At 39.1% G+C, this 16805-nt stretch overlaps 1 protein-coding gene across 1 annotated transcript; it reads right to left on the reverse strand.

Moving 5' to 3' along the window:
* Positions 1 to 68: 68 nt before the first annotated feature.
* On the reverse strand, positions 69 to 14627 carry LOC139717883 (uncharacterized). The gene is made up of 5 exons (XM_071629371.1): positions 14510 to 14627; positions 6093 to 6560; positions 5184 to 5416; positions 4402 to 4568; positions 69 to 2475 (listed from the first exon to the last, which is right to left on the reverse strand). The coding sequence occupies exons 2-5, from the start codon at positions 6540 to 6542 to the stop codon at positions 113 to 115; spliced, it is 3213 nt and encodes a 1070-aa protein (XP_071485472.1). The 5' UTR covers positions 6543 to 6560; positions 14510 to 14627; the 3' UTR covers positions 69 to 112.
* Positions 14628 to 16805: the final 2178 nt, after the last annotated feature.

The raw sequence follows: 16805 nt of genomic DNA on the forward strand, positions 1-16805 counted from the left end.
GACGTCCTTCTTCTCGTATGCCAAACATTTAACAATATAATAATGAAAGATTAAATTGTTGCTCATAATCTTCTTTTCCACAGGTGAAAACGGCGAATATCATGCCAAAATATCACTTTGGCCACCAAATCACCAGCCAGATGCCACAACTTTTCAGAGATTTGTTTCCTTTTTCAGCCGCGAAGAACTGTAACCCGAACAGACCCTCATGTGGAAGTTTTACCTTGCACTGGACTGTATTTCTGTCATTCTTGGTGTAGGTCACGCTTACGTGTTCCTTTGGTAATCTTTTTGATTTGTTGTCCTCAAAGAGATGAAAGCTGGCATTAAATGCAGATGAAGCTGAAATGTCCAGCTGACATTCTCCTGAATCGGTCGTGACTGTCGAACAATCAGTGTTGTCTACCGTCATTTCCATCTTAAAGAAGTTCTCAGATGGTCCCCACATTCCGCTGTACTCTGGAAACAGAGGGAGATCCGTAGGCGCCTGGACATTAAGAAGCCACTGCCCAGCGAAAGAGCTTGATTGCTTTGATCCGTCGAAGATAAGCAAAGCATACATACCTGGTTCATCAAAGAGGAACTGAAGAGTAGTACTGATGTCGGCTCCGTTCTTTGGCCAGCAGGTCTCAGCGCTGATGATACGTGTAGAGTCGTATTTGTTTCCATTCTTGTCCAGGCGGAATGACATCTTCTTTGCGGATATTTTTGCACTGTGCTTGATGCACAGTTTCCCTTGCCCCTTGCTCATATCAATCTGAGAGGAGTCTATGTCTACAACTTTCATACCTGCGCTTTGAAACACCTTGTTCGGACCCCACATTCCACTTCGTGGAGGATAGGGTTCCTTGGAAGATATTCCATGGCAATCGATCAGCCACATTCCGACATAGGTAGCCTTGTCCTGGTTATGAGTTTTCTTCACGAAGAGACGAAATGCATAAAGTCCAACCTCATGAAGACGAAATATGAACACTGCAACCCTTTGACCGTCACGTTTGACGATTTCCGAGAACATTTTACCCTGATGGATGTCCTTTTCACCCTCACCCAGCTTAAGTGAAAAATTCAGAAAAAGATCCTTGGTGATTGTGACCTCCAACTGACACTCTCCGTCATCGGTTTCAATGAGGGCTTCACTGCTAGTTTCCAACCCATGCGCATAGAATTCCTCTGTTGTGCCACAGCTGACAGACCCTTTGGGAAAGAGCGACTTCCAGCAAGGTTTGGTGCACACGACCAGCCAACATCCGACAAAAGTCCTTTCCGCTTCTGGATCAACCTTCGCAAACACCTTGAGCTGATACATGCCAGCTTCACTGAGACGCAAGCTGATTGAAGAGGTCGCTGTGTTCTTTCCCTTGGCTGTCTGGATGAAGGCGTGACCATTCCTAAGCTCCTTCCCAGACTCTGCGCTCTTAAGAGTCATGTTCAGCTCCAGGTCTCTAGATTTGTGCGATCGAATGACGAAGTAGCTCTCTCCCTCGTTCGCAAGGATTGTTGAGGAGTCCGGGCCTCGTACGGTCATTTGCATTTTGAAAAATGCTTCGTTTGGTCCCCATGGACCATTGTGTCCAGTTGGGAATTTGACAGGAGCATCCTCGCCACCTTTGAAGACCCTTGACGAAGTTATCATGTATGCAACAGCCTGGTAATACAAGTCATCTGGTTTCTTTATTTTCAGTGAGAAAATGTACTTCCCTGGACGAGGGCAGAATATATGGCAGACTAGCCTCAGCGCTACTGTTTCAATGTAGACATGTTCCTCCAGTGAAACATCCGGTGAATCCATATGCGCGAAGTGAAAGATTAACGGCTGTGGATCATCTCCTTGGTTAAAGCTTATGGTGGTGCTACCTTCTGGCGCATCAATGAACGGTTCGATGTGCGAAATGGGAGTAAATCCTTGACGCGCAAACCATGGATCCACACCCCACACGGTAATATTCTCGGATGCCTTCGGAGACGACACAGCCTCAGATCCTTTAGCCACGATGGTAAACGTCACCAGGCTAGTTCCATAAAAGGCGGCAATCTTTTGCGAGAGTGCTAGTTCTACTGGATTCATATCTCCTTGTTGAAAGGTACCGTATACGGTGAAGACATACTCGCCTGGTTCTGGCAAAGTGATACTGCAAGAAAGCACGTCACCATCCCACCAATCGACCCCCTGGTTAGGTATTTCCTGTGCCCCTTTTGTTAGCCGACAGAACACGTCCACAGGAAACAGGCTCTTCATCTTAATCAAGGCCTTATTATTCTCCGCTTTTATCACTCCTTCTTCGTGAGAGAGACATTCCATGTGGTAAAAGATCGCAGCCCGACCGACTTGAATAGAGTCAATCCAAGCATCTGGGATAGGGTCATCTTCATTCTCCAACGGAAAATGAGTCTCCTCAAACTGCAACGGATCGCCGAGGAAAAATCCCTCGCCCCACTTTCGCTCAAAAGTATACATCCCGTCTGATCCACGATCTAAGTGGAATAGAAAAAAGGGGTTGAAAGGACGCAATCATTAATTTTTTTTTTTTTTTTTTTTTTTTTGGGGGGGGGGGTCCTCAATCACTCAATTATGTGCTGGTATATTACATCCACATGCTGTCTAGAATGTGTTAAGCGACTGAGTTTTGGAGTTAAAGGCCAAATTACGAATCAACAAAAAGAGAAACGAAAAAGAGAAAGAGAGAAAAAAACAAGAGTTGCCGAGGCTCACTTTATTTTTAATTTTATGATTTCCCATTCTATTCTAGGAAAAAAAAGCAGTCACGACGAATAAACATTTCCTCATCTAAAATGTCGTTTATGAAGTGAAACAAGAAGTTCTACTCGTGAGAGAATATTAGCAACACATACCACAAGTGTAGGAAAGCCACTCCAATAGTAAGTAACCCTCTACATGTCAGAGCAAACACTACTTGCAGTGCTCCCCCAAGAAAGAAGGGGCAATTCTTGCTAATCAATAAATGTTTAGAAAACTAAGGAAAGCAAAGCACATAATTACAATTCATTATTCAATTGGGGCACCGTGAAAGTTTACTATCACTTCTAACAGATAGGTCTTTAAAGGACAAGTTCACCTTTATAAACATAAGGATTGAGAGAATGTAACAATATTAGTAGAACACATCATTGAAAGTTTGAGGAAAATCAGACAATCCGTTCAAAAGTTATGAATTTTAAAAATTTTTGTGCAGCAACCGCTGGATGAGAAGACTACTGCAGTGTATGAATAACTTGCGTACAACAATATAAGGAAAATATAAAGAGAATTTCACAAAATTCCATCTTTTGAAAAAAGTACACATTCCCCTGACTCGTTACCGACAAATGTTATGGGCAATATTATTACCCCTGCCTTTAGAAAGAGGCAAGTCAAGAGCTCTTTTATTATGCGAAAAAAGTGAAAATATGTTGAATTTTCTTTTACATTGTCTTTATACTGTTGTACGCATATGACTCACAAGCTGTAGTAGTCTCCTCATCCAGCGGTTCCAACACAAAAATTTTAAAAATTCATAACTTTTGCATCGATTGTCCAATTTTCCTCAAACTTTCACTGATGTGTTCTACTAATATTGTTGCATTCTCTCAATTCTTATTTTTATGAAGGTGAACTTGTCCTTTAAGTCATTACAAAAAAAAAAAAATGGTTCTAACAGCCTGTCCTGTTTCATTGCATCACTTCAGTTTACATACCTCCAGTCTATATCTTCTACCAAGTTTGGAAGTCTGCCTGTACTTATCTGAAGTCGAGTTTGCACGCAGGAATTTTTCTCTTTATCTTTAAACGTTATATTTCATATAACGTTTTGTCTTATTCTGTTTTGTTCCTAGCAGTGCACTTTATTACATCTAATAAAAAGACATACTTTCAAAATCTTCGAGGAGGAAAGGGTCCAATTGCCCCTTTTGCGTAAAAGCCCTGTCTACAGATAAAAAATTAAGGGAACTTTGAGCCAAAAAAATGAAATGACGATTACTTCCGTGTATTAATGAAAATTACATCACTTGACTACCAATGCTGATATTCCTAAATCCAAATCTTTGATCTTACCGCATTAATATCCTGTAAACTTGCAGACGGAAATCAAGAGGAACAAATAGCCATCAACAGGATATTGACGAGGTCGTTGGTATTTTTTTTTAAATAACAGTATTGGCTTAGGGCAACTGGGGGGCGGGGGGGGGGGGGGGGGGGACATTCCTTTACGAAAAAAAAAGTTAATGTCATGGTACCGGTATCGAAGGCCATTACAATTATATGTCAATTATATTCATGACTTCCTTTGTAATACCCAGCGGTGATCTCGAACAAAGTGTACTACAAAACATACGGAACAAACGCTATTCATAGGGTCATTTTCAAAGGACTATGTTCTGTCTTCAGCCACAGAAACTTACTGGAAACACCAGCCGCCCATGTAGCGTCGCAGAGGAACCACTTTCCCTTGAGGAAGACCTTATTCCATGCATGTTTACCATGCTCCTTGAGGTAGTTCTTGGCTCCTGGGTGGAATCCGATGGACTTTGATACACCTGTTATGGTCTCACACTTCAACCCTGCCAGTCTGGTAAACAGAATAGAATGACAGGAATTGACTGATTTTTTTCTGCATTATCATAATTTATTTTATATCATATCATAATTAATTGATTATTATTGAATTTGACATAATATGAGAAACTCTATTTAGGTGCATTTGATATATTTATTCGTTGTGGTATAAAAAGGTTCATCTGGACTTTGCGACACTTACATACATGCAGTGACAAATCTTGAATAATATAATGGTTACACTAAGTGAAAAACACATTTTTACCACCACATATTCAAGTACATGGATCACTCATATAACGGCTGTACAATAATAATGATAATTCATCGCAATAGGTTTAATTCTGTAAACAAAGTTGAAATAATTAATACAAAAACCTCTCTTCGCCACTGGTACGTACATATGACATCTTGTATGAAGGAAGGTGGAGCAATGTCTTGCTAGACAAAAGTAAAGCATTCATGAATCAACTTTATATGTGTTCCGCTTATATCTCGATCGTCCCGAAATCATCCAGACTTTTATAAAATAAAGCACACTCAAAACAATTCTGGCCATCTTAATATGTTAAAACTGAAATGGCTATTCCATGCATGATGATCACCATAAATGAATTCTAAAACTCACTCGGTCATGTCACATAGAAGTTGACTGAATCCTTCACAGACTGCAACACCCGTTTGCAGGACCGTTGCTGGGCTTTGATCCGCCCGCTCTCCGGTGTTGAGAAAGACGGAATCGTACGAGACGTTGTAGGCGATCCAGCGGAAGATCAGTCGGAATTTCTCCAGCTCGGTGTCCGCCTCTTCAGTCAAAGTGTCGACCAGTTCTTTCATGTCAGTCTGAGGTATGCTTGGGCCCTGTCGTTGGTTGCAAATTTTTGGTATTTTGATGACCAGAAAGAGAAAAAAAAAAACAAAGAAAGAAAGAGAGATAGAAAATGAAAGAAAACGACAGCGTTTCATGCAGCAAACGCATTCTTCCAAGCACATCACATAGCAAGGCCAAGTATTTATTTATTTATTCATTATTTATTTATTCATTATCCATCTAGGCCTGATTAAACTTTGACTCTGTGTGTGTGTATGTGTGTGTGTGTGTGTGTGTGTTGCTGGTTGGGAAACGATGAAAATGTATTAAAGCAACTATAGATTCTTCTTGTATTACATTGTTACCTGAAAGAATCAGGGGAGGCTTTCTCCCAACAATTAAAATAAAATTTAACTCTCCGTGATAAGGAGCTGATTGTCTACAAATTGACAGACCATGATTGACCCCCCCCCCCCAAAAAAAAAAAATCCCTTTGATGGAAACGGGAATATGATATAACATTTCGGATTCTAACGCGGAAAACAACAGACAAGTGAAGCCTAGAACTTTTTTCATTTTTTTTTTGATACATTACGAGAAAACAGTCCAGAATTGTGAGAAAATCATAACTGATTAAGGCGAGAACTTTCACATTTTTACTGAAAACGTTCTGTACGTATCACACGCGGTGATAATGAACACTATCACGATAATCGGACAACATACGTTAATTGCGTAATCATCCAGGTCTTCCATTACGGTGTAGCGAGGTATGAGGGCTCGTTTGTCACTCCAGAAGGTATCTTCAATGCACTTGACTTTCTTTGCCGCCTTGTAGGAGGCTATGATTGCCTCCTCGGCCACAACATCATCAAATACGATCTTCTTGTTGAAGAGTGATGTGTTGATATCTCGCCACTGCGCGACAGATATCCTGCGTCGATTCGATACGGGTGGGACCACGAGCGAGGGTTTAGGCATGATGGCGAATGACTCGGAAATGGTGGTCGTCTCGACTTCAAACACCGACCGACGCCGCCCTCGGTCCCCTGGGCTTGTTGGTTGGTCGATGGTGTCCTCCAGTATTTTCACTGTCGTCATTTTCGTTTCCTTGCGTTCTCTCAACGACGCCGGTGCTGGATCACCGGGAAGGCGTATATCTGCAATAGTAGCCATTGTCAGTCATCTGGATTTCTGTGAAGGTTCACAAAGATTAAAGACAGCAAATCTAAATCAACTCAGCCGCTATTGATGATTCTTCTGGGGCATATGATATATATGCATTGTCAACAATGACATTTAAGCTAACATTCGGTAGATCAATGGATTCACAGTCTTAATATTATAGAGCATGTAGGTGAGGGATAATCCGTTTTTTTCCTTCACTTTCACCCTATATGCTAATTCACGCATAACTTCAAACAACCAATCCAAATGTTTCTTTCTTCGATGCCTGCCTGCATTTCTTTGTTGTTGATATGAATAAGTTGACAATTGTGAGCATCATTCCTTCTGTGCCATTTGTCTTTGCCGATTGTGGTTCTTTAATCTGAAAAAAGGGAAACTAATCAGCATTTCATTTTCATTCATTTGAGCAATTGTTGTTTGAGATAAGAAATTAACGCTTGTGTATAGACTTGAGCACATTCCAAAATATTTTTTTTTTTTTGGCAGTACAGCGTTCTTTGGTATGAAAAAAGGCTACGTTTTCCAGATTCTGCTCCGTGAATTGAACCACTTTGTCAAACAATGAATCATTAGCGTTTTGACAAAAAAAAGACATATCAATTCGCCTAAAACAGACATTGTGTGAGAAAGGGGGGGGGGGGAGAAATCGTTACATTGATGTAATGATAGCCATATAGCATTACTTGACACCGTCAGCTTCCATCCACTTTCAGTCAGCCTACATTCGTCAGGTAATTTAGTGCATTCGTATTTATATGATTTATATGTATGTTTATTTCATATCATATATTTTTTATGATTTATGTATGTTTATTTCGTATTATATATATATATTATATAGGCCTATATATATATATATATATATATATATATATATATATATATATATATTTATGGAAGGAAGCCACACTGCCCTACATTTTTCACGGACTTATGACATCAACTGCGCGTGTATATTAAGGAGCAGTGGAATATATTTTGACACAGCGCCGAAATGCCAGGGGAATTGATGGTTAGGAGGTTAAATCTTCCGAAGCGGTATTCCGTCGACAGAGAGAAATTAAAGACTTCCATGAGGAGATCAAGAAACGTAAAAAGAAAAAGAAAATGACAGAAAGTGAGCTTGCAATACGATTGCGGTATGGTAAACATGCTGTGTTTATTCAACCCTTTAAATATCCCAGAGATGTGATAATTCCTTAAAGAATAATCGTAAGATATATGTCAGGTTTCCGAATATGGCAAACTATAAACGGTAGTATACAAGTTATTGCATTATCAAGTCTAAAGGCCCGTTTACACCGAGCACGGTACGGGCAACTGGCCAGTTTTTGCTATGGTGTGCAAAAAAAAAAACAAAAAAAACCCAGCAGCAACAACAACAACAAAAAAACCCTTGCCTGGTCCTGTTAAAAAAGAATCAGTAATTCGGTTCAAAATCACCCAAAATGTTATTCGTATATCAAAATCAAGAGCAACAAAATCAACAGTAGAAGATTAGCTTTGTAACAAAATTATTAGCGGGGAAGTGATATTGTAACAGAACCAGACATTTTTTTTTTTTTGTTCATGAGCTGTGTCTCTCTCGAGGACGGGACCTCCATTTTATGTCCCATCTGACATTGTAGTAGTTTGCCTCTTACTAGAGGGGACGGTAGGATTACACACATCATTGTACGGTAAAACTCGGAATCGAACCCGGATCCTTTAGATCTGGAGGCAGACGCTCAACCGACTGAGCCACATTACCGCCCTTAAAGGTAGGGGAGACCTTTTACAGAACTCCCAAAATGCAGCAAAACATTAAATATGAACCTCAGGGGACTTGTTTAGGCCACTGCTTAGAAATTTGGAAGTCAACAGTTATCTACAATTTGAATAATGCACAAAACTCAACTACTCAGTAGTTTTGTGTGTCAACCACACTTAAGCCTTTTTGTTGCAGTCTTCTTTATTTTTTGTCTATAAACACAAATCTAAAAGTATAAGAGCTGATGTAATAACATATAGAGTGTGTGGCAAGAATGTATATAGAAATGTTTGTAAGCTTTGATGAACTTTATTCACAAAATATACATGATGGACACACATGCAGTGCATGGGTCTGCAAAGGTAGCCTAGTAATGTACTGGAATTTACGGTGAGCCCCGAAAAAAATACAATTCAAAATCTAACGGTCAATAAAAATGTACTAAATGTTACCTTCCACTTTCAATATGATAATGGGAGTCTCTAAAATGATACTCTCTTCAACATACCACTGTGTTTATACAACTCTTCATTTAAGGCATGCAAATGGGATTCCCTACCTTTAACTACTGTTGCGACAATGCTAACATCAAACGACTCTTTAAAGAGAACATATTTGATATTGACAGACGTGAAGGGATGTATAGATAGAAATACAGAAGCAAAGTCATATCTATCTCAGAATTTATCTGAGATTAAAGTATTTGAGTAGAAAACGTGATTACATTGATTACATGTAGCATCGACTATAAATAATACACAGAAAATCAATGTCCATTTTCGTCTTATCAAAGTAGCTGCACTGCAAAAAGTCCGGTGTTAAATAGTGAACACCGAGCTGGTGTTAAATTTTCGGTGCTCATTTATGGTGTTAAATTAACACCTCCGGGTGTCATTTCCAAATTTTAAACTGTTTTTGAAGAGTTTCTTAGTAACTGCACTTCTTGTTGATTTTTTATTTAAACAAGACGATCAAGAATTTTACATTAAAATACTAATTTTTTGAAAAAATGTGAAAATAAATTTACACCAAAGTAACACCAGCTGGTGTGGTCTCTTATTGAAGCTGGACGGGTGTTAAACCATTGATATTAACACCAACAAATATCAAATCAACACCATGTGGTGTCATTTTTTAATTAACACCAGTACAGTGTCAAAGTAACACCGGGTACGGTGTCAAATCAACACCACGAAGTGTCAGGTGAACACTTTTCAACACCATCACAGTGCATTTTCAACACCTGTGGGTGTGGTCCTTTATTGAAGTTTGATCGGTGTTAGATTTGACACCCGTGGTGTTAAATCTAACACCGATATTTTTACAGTGTGCGCAAAGAATTCGGTATCCGCCATCTTTGTAGGTTCTAGAAATGTGGACGGCTAATTTTCCCTTTAAGCATTGACTGCGCAGATGTCTGAAGCATTATGCCAAGGTCCGCGACATGTGTTAATGTCAAGAGTGGCTCCTGCATGTGGACTTGAGGGGAATTCTTTCCCTTAAAGGGCTGCTTCAATGATGTCTCACACTTCGTAATATCGGCCCATCTTGACAGAGAAAAGGGCTGATAATTGTCAATGGTGCGTATACAAAGTCTACATTTTGGGTAGGAAATAAAATAATTCGAGTCTGATACTTCTCATATCTCTGATCTCCAGGGTCGTTGATAACCATGAGTATCACAATTATCATTTACATGTCTATGAAACTAACACGCGTGACAAGCATGCAATGAGTGAAATTTGAGTATGACAATGTATGTGCATGTGTGCATGTGTGTGTGTGTGTGTGTGTGTGTGTGTGTACAATACTTGTCTTCTCTCAATTATGTATTCTTATACTTTAGTAATCGACTTTTAGCCAGGCCGAATGATCTTGATCGTGATACTAGTAGCTGCTCACGCCGTGCTCACGCAGTCGCATAAGAGATTGCCGTCACAGGACCAGGGAGCCGGCCGAATATGATATGGATCACAGCAGAGGAGACACGTGCTTTCTTCTTTACTTGTCATTGCGAAGAACATATATGCTAACATGGTCATAGCTGCATTCCGATTCACATTTGGCGCCATTGCTCATGGAGGCAGCGATGGGAACTGCTTACCGCGGTAATGTCGAATTATCAATTTATCATGTTTACCGCAGTCAAGAACACATGAGACATATTTGGGAGAGTAAAAAAAAAGGTTACGGACGTGGTGGATTTGCGAATCGTAGTGCCAAAATTAATGTCAGGTACACATTTTGTCATTGCACTTCTGGATTTGCAATCATTCAAAACTTTGTTTAACCTGTTTTACCTGACTCAGGACTCGTAAAATAATTCGAAAAAGGCAATGCTGTTCAAACAGACTTAACAACTCAGATTGTTTTGTGAAAGATAAGTAAAGGTTATAATGAAGCACTTGGATGCGTATGTGTAGGTAGGTGTCTGGGGCTGTATAATATAGGTGCGTGCGTGCGTGTGCGTGCGTGTAATTTTTGGAAAGAGCCAGGCATCTAAAATTAAGATCGTTATCCAAAAAGTCCAACAAGATAGATATTTAAAAAAAAATCAACTTTTGCAACACAAAAAGGAGGGAAAATTAGGTCACATGGCAGCTGTCGATGTATCACTGCATAACATGGCAGAATATCGGTTGAAACAGCTGCACAGTGAGTAGCAGTCGACATGCAGAGCACATAAACACACTTACAAACATCCGAATGATGATATCATCCACCAATCCCTGTGGGAAACAAAATTCTGCAAAATCGCATGTTCTTCGCCGGTACAAAGTATCAATCACCTAAGCTATGGCTGGTATGACCATATGTTATCTCTCATCCAATCTCTCTACCCCTCCCTCCCGCTGTCTATGTGTGTATCTATCAATGTCTTATCTGCTTATATTCTATCTATCTGTCTTTCTCACTATCGTTTTTGCCCTCTATTTCTCTCTTTTTTCTTCTATATCACATCACAATTGTCTTCTTTATCTTCGGTAGATATGAGAATACTGTAAGATCCACGACAAAAACAATGCACGCAAATATAGATGCAAATGCTTGCTTCACAAATGAGAAAGACACGGAAAGAAACATCGCTATTCAAAGCCAAAGGTGTAGGCGGGAGTGCAAAGTCGATGGTGAATTTCCGCCTGCAGTGTTAAACGACTTTATGAACTGCTGCTTAAAGGAGACCTCCGCATGATTTTCAGACTTTTACATTTGAACAACTATTAATTAATAATGCAGTACTGAGTACAGAGTTTCAGAATTTATAGTGCTTTGGACGAGGAATAAGAATGTTTTCAAAATTTATGACAAATTGCAATGAACAAGGATGATGACATGGTAGCCTCACCATAAGAATGCATGTGTTGGGGCTCATGGAAGCAGAACAAAAGAAGAAGGAATGCAAAGATTCTACACAGGTGAACTTGTTAGGCAAGCAGTATATATTGTAATGGAATTACACTGCTACATTTCTGAAATCTGTGAGGTTCCTATGTCATCAACACTGTTCAGTGCATGTAATTTGTTTAAGATTTTCAGAGTGTTGGTTTATCAGCTCAAGGACCACAATAGATTCCACAAATCTACGGAGCTGTTGATTTATGTACTACATGATGTGAAATTATGAAAATCGTCTGGAATGACCCTTTAAAGCGAGCTCGTGATCTTATCAAGAAGTCATAGATCCATTAAAAGGAGGCCTATCTTATGCATCTTATGACATTCCCTTTTATTCTGTACACAACATGGGGAAACATTCAAGATTTGTTGCAACCAAACAGAATAGATAACCACAAATGTTTGTTTGTTTGTTTGTTTTCGTCGGAGTAAACTCAGAAACTTTCCAAGATTTGAAATTCTAAAGTTATAGTAAGTGTGTGTGTGTGTGTTTGTGTGTGTGTTTTATTTTGAATTTATGAACCATTATGTGGTGTAACGAACGGGGTGGAGTGAATTAATTATCTAAGGTTAAAAAAAAATAAACAAACCTGACGTGTGAATCGCTTTGCTTTCATTAAGATACAAAAGGTAAAAAAAGAGAGCAGGTTTCCTTATGATTATACGAATGGAACGTTAAGCTGCTGGAATTGATTTTCCTTTCTTCTCCATTCTCGAGATTCCAGCGAGTTAAGCTTTGCTTTATTGGGCTATGCATTGGGTCAAGGCGACTTTACAGGCATAATCAGAACTGATAAGCAGATATAACTCTAAGGGCTTCACCATCCGGGTTCTTGCAGTTTTTTTTTTCTCTGAGATTGACGATGGATCATAAAGATAATCGTCCTTAACATTGCTTAGCCTTCAGCCGAGATATTAGTTGAATGCCTTTTAACTATCACTTGTTTACAGTTTGTAATTCAATACTTGTTATTTTTCCTGCCTTGTTACTATTCATAGAAGATACTCTAAGAGAATACAGATAGGACCCTGCATCTTTCATTTACCAATGTTTACACCTTTCCTCAGACTTTCTTTGATCCGTCTATTTTCATCGTTGAAGGGAAAATACGAAAATAATTTCAACTTAATTCAAAGCAAAAAAAAAAATGCATCATAGCTAACCTCTTAAACCACAGACATTATTTGAATGTCTGATTTTCCATCTCCATCAATCCAGAGGCCATGTTGCATAAAAATATACATTAACCATATTAAAATTATGTAAGTCCGAAAATCAAGAATAAGTCCATGAAAGCTCAGTTCTGATCGGCCTAAAGTTTAGAACAGAGTTTCGCTTCTTTGTTCACACCATTCTGAATGTCCTCATTTTTATTCACGGTCTCCTGTGACCGGAAAACATTGCCAAAATAATGAAAATAAAATTGTTGAGAGAATAGAAAAATCCTGACAATAGCAAACAGACAATGATGAAATCATTACAGCGTTCGTGTATAGTAACATCATCAATGATACTTATGATGTAATAGCGAAAGAACAACTGCGTCAATATCAGCACTGTAATTCTTTTTCCATGAGAATACAAAATGTGCAAATGAAACATTATTCAGCTACAGCCAGTACGTATCTAAATGAGTTCCCCACGGCACCTTAAAGTGTATTCTTTAATAACTTATTGAATCTCATGTAGCTATTTAACTCATTGCTTCATGAGTGCGCATATTTTTTATGTATATTTCAATCATCTTCCTCATCACTGGATTGATACAAACAATTGTATAAATCAATGATAAACTGTAAACATTGTCTGTCAGATCTGAAGTCAAGATGAAGCTCTTTGTATAGCTCCAAGAATCTGCATTGGCATAAAGAAATATTTGAATTTTCACATCAACGTGCACAGCTGGGAGGAAACAACTTTGATGCGCGCCTTGCCCGATTGCAGCTTTAGTTGACTGGAACGCCAACCTCACAACACGCCCCAAGACACGCTGTTGACGATCTCCCCTCCTATTATTCGCGTCATCCAATCCAGTCCCCGATGATGGGCTGTTATCGTTACGCTACATATCTTGTCACAGCATACAACTGTCACGTCGCTCGTGCAAGGACAGGAACCCTGGAGTGAGCTCCAGGCAGAAATTGAATTAGGGTCACCAGCACTCGTAGAGCTTGCTTCTCAAAACGCCAGGCCGCCCTATAGCTACTTACTTTAAAATAGGCGAGATTGCCTGTACAGTCGGTACATAAACAGCACGTGTTGTAAACCCACTTACCATGATCCACATGAACATAGCAGTCTGAAGGTCTGCGCATCTTTTCCTTGCTTTCTGTGATTTATTCCTTCTTTCAGGCAAGTGTGAGGATGCACTTAGTCTTGGTAATTTTATATTCTAGTCATTATCTTATTGAGTGTCAGTCACAGGGCGTGCTTTGAATTACTTCTAAAGTGAAAGATAAATTGTTTACAGCAAGCGTAGATAGTCCCTTGGTTACTTCAAGTAAATAACAATATAAAAGATAATCTTGAGTCAATAACTTTTGTGCTCTTTCAGTGAAGATTTACAATCATAGTTACCTGTAAATCAATTGCAATTACTATACGTCAAATTAACATTCCATTCCGCCAATATCAGAGTGTTTACAACAAATATGTTGCTTTCAACATGTTGCCAATTAACGGTAATAAAAGAAGAAACCATGATTGGAAACAAAGTCACATGACCAATCCTATACATTGTTGCTAGTGTTGTATAGTGATGGCTTTGATTGTGCACAACGAGAAAAAGACAAGAAATGAAATACTCACTTGTAGGATTTAAACCCGTCAAGATATCCAAGAAGAGAAATACAGGAAGACAATGTGTTCTGCTATAAATAAGACAAGTTCCCCAGATGTTCATAGGCTGCGACATTTGAGTAAAGACTTCAAAACTCCTTACGCGGTGTCGAAATCCCCCACTGCTGTGGAGTGATGCGAGGACTTCGTCTTTATACCGCGTTATTGGACTGAGAGGCGCACAGCTGGGGGAGGGCTGTCGAAGTGAGGCACCACGTCTTTGGAAGTTACCAAAAGTGAGCGTGAAAGTGAAGAGTTGGTTTCTAGCTCCGTGGACAGTAGAAGCTGTTCAAGTCTATCCGTGTTTCTAATTCGTCGCCATCGTGGAAGTGTCCTCACCTTATCATTTTTTAACTCCTCATCCTCGACGTAAAAATCGCACCTGCATAAACAATCATGAAAATGAGGTGCCATAAAGGTTTCTTTGAATATCACGTGGAGAACAGTTTATCATGATAGTGATCAGGTCAGGCTGAAAACTTACGCTTGCACATGCGTAACGACCTGTCCCTTACGAGGCACCATCTGAATCAATATTGCCAACGTGGCAACATGCCCGAATATGTGCAAGAACTCATCACGCCTCTTGGTAGCATACATTCATATCGTACGCGAAACACAAGTTATTATGGTCTCATAATTCCACAAGTTAAAACTCAAGCCGGAAAAAATCGTTTTCACACTATGCATCATGTATTTGGAATCAGCTCCCCGCTGAAGTCCGAAACGCCACCTCTCTTCAAGCATTCATAAGAGCATACATATCTCACTTGGGGTAGAATTCGGGTATTTTTGATATTCCTGTTTAATGTTAAGGTATTTTTTTTCAAATAATATGAGTTTGTATATTATTATCGTCAACGATTAACTTTGCATTTTTTCATTTATATAGAATATTGATATTGTGCTTATGTTATGATGTAAAAAGGAATGTCCTTGATTTATTATTTTGTGTTTGTTGAACTGTTATATTTTGTCATTCTGTTGCAGGGCCCCCTAGGATAACAGTGTTTAAAGGTCCAGTTTACCTTTGGGAGCAGTGATTTCAAAAATTTTCAAGATATCATATTTGATGCATATGTGTAGGTCTGTTGTATCATAAAACATCCTACCATATGAAATATATGCAATAAAACCTAAAATTTAAGGAGATATCAGGGTTTTTCTCAATAAACCGTAACTGTATACGGTTTAGTCTGGAAATTTTTTTATTATAACTATTGTTCACATTTTGTGTATTTAACAACACTTAACATCGATTATACGGATTCAAATTTTGACAGTGGTTGTTTCTATCCCTAGCTCACATTTTAGAACTATTTTATAGCACTAATGCTTTCATCTGCAAATGGTAAATTATGCCTTTAAACCACTGATGGGGCTACCCTGGGTAAAGAAAACTGAATAAATAAATAAATAAATAAACGTGTAATGGTTTTGCCGTTCTTGTTTCATGGCAGCGTAGGCAGATGATGAGCAGAGATTTCGCTTTAAGGTTACTGCGTATAACGACAGCAACATCTTTCAAACAGAGCGAAAACTCCAAGAGATAGACATGAGAGAGACGTCATCAAGTTTTCGAAATGGCGAGTCCCTTCCATCAGTATTCGAAAGAATCTCTTGCGGTGATTGATTAATCATTTTAACCAATCAGAAGTAGGGAGAGAGAGAGGGGGGGGGGGGGGGGCGGGGCGGAGAGAGACGGATGATAGAAGCTCGGATGACCTGTGTGTTGAGGCAAGCGAGGGTTTCAAATTCCGTAAGAATTACTGGCCAACGTATACTCTCGAGTAACACTGCACAGTATAATGAGTTGTTGCAATTATGCGTTTGATATCAAATTATATTTATCACTAGATAGAGAGTGTTAAAAATCCCTCTCGACCACAAAAAAGGGGGGTAACACGAACCCACCTACGATCTCTTTGTTTTACTTTGTTTTTGGATGTCTCAGATGTTCCAGAACTGATTTTCATCAAATAAACTTCGAATTCCTCTTAGCACTGCTTAGAATGGTATGCTCTGTAGTAATCCACAAGTGGTTATCTGGTATCTCGCAAGAAGTTAAAAGCCCAATCCTCGATCGTCTCCACCTATACTATCCATCCCTTCAAGGAATTCTGAGGTTAAACATGTTCCATGAAAAATCAGTATCTGACGTGTAATGATATCGCCTCACAAGTCTCATTGGAAAAAAAAATGATCTCATTTAAAAACGGAATACAAAGTATCGCATTAATAAAGTTAACATGATTTAGCTACGACA

Source organism: Diadema antillarum, unplaced genomic scaffold (genome assembly GCF_040938485.1).
Source record: "Diadema antillarum isolate AM-2024a unplaced genomic scaffold, OU_Dant_1.0 scf00000084, whole genome shotgun sequence".
Taxonomy (NCBI): Eukaryota; Metazoa; Echinodermata; class Echinoidea; order Diadematoida; family Diadematidae; genus Diadema; species Diadema antillarum.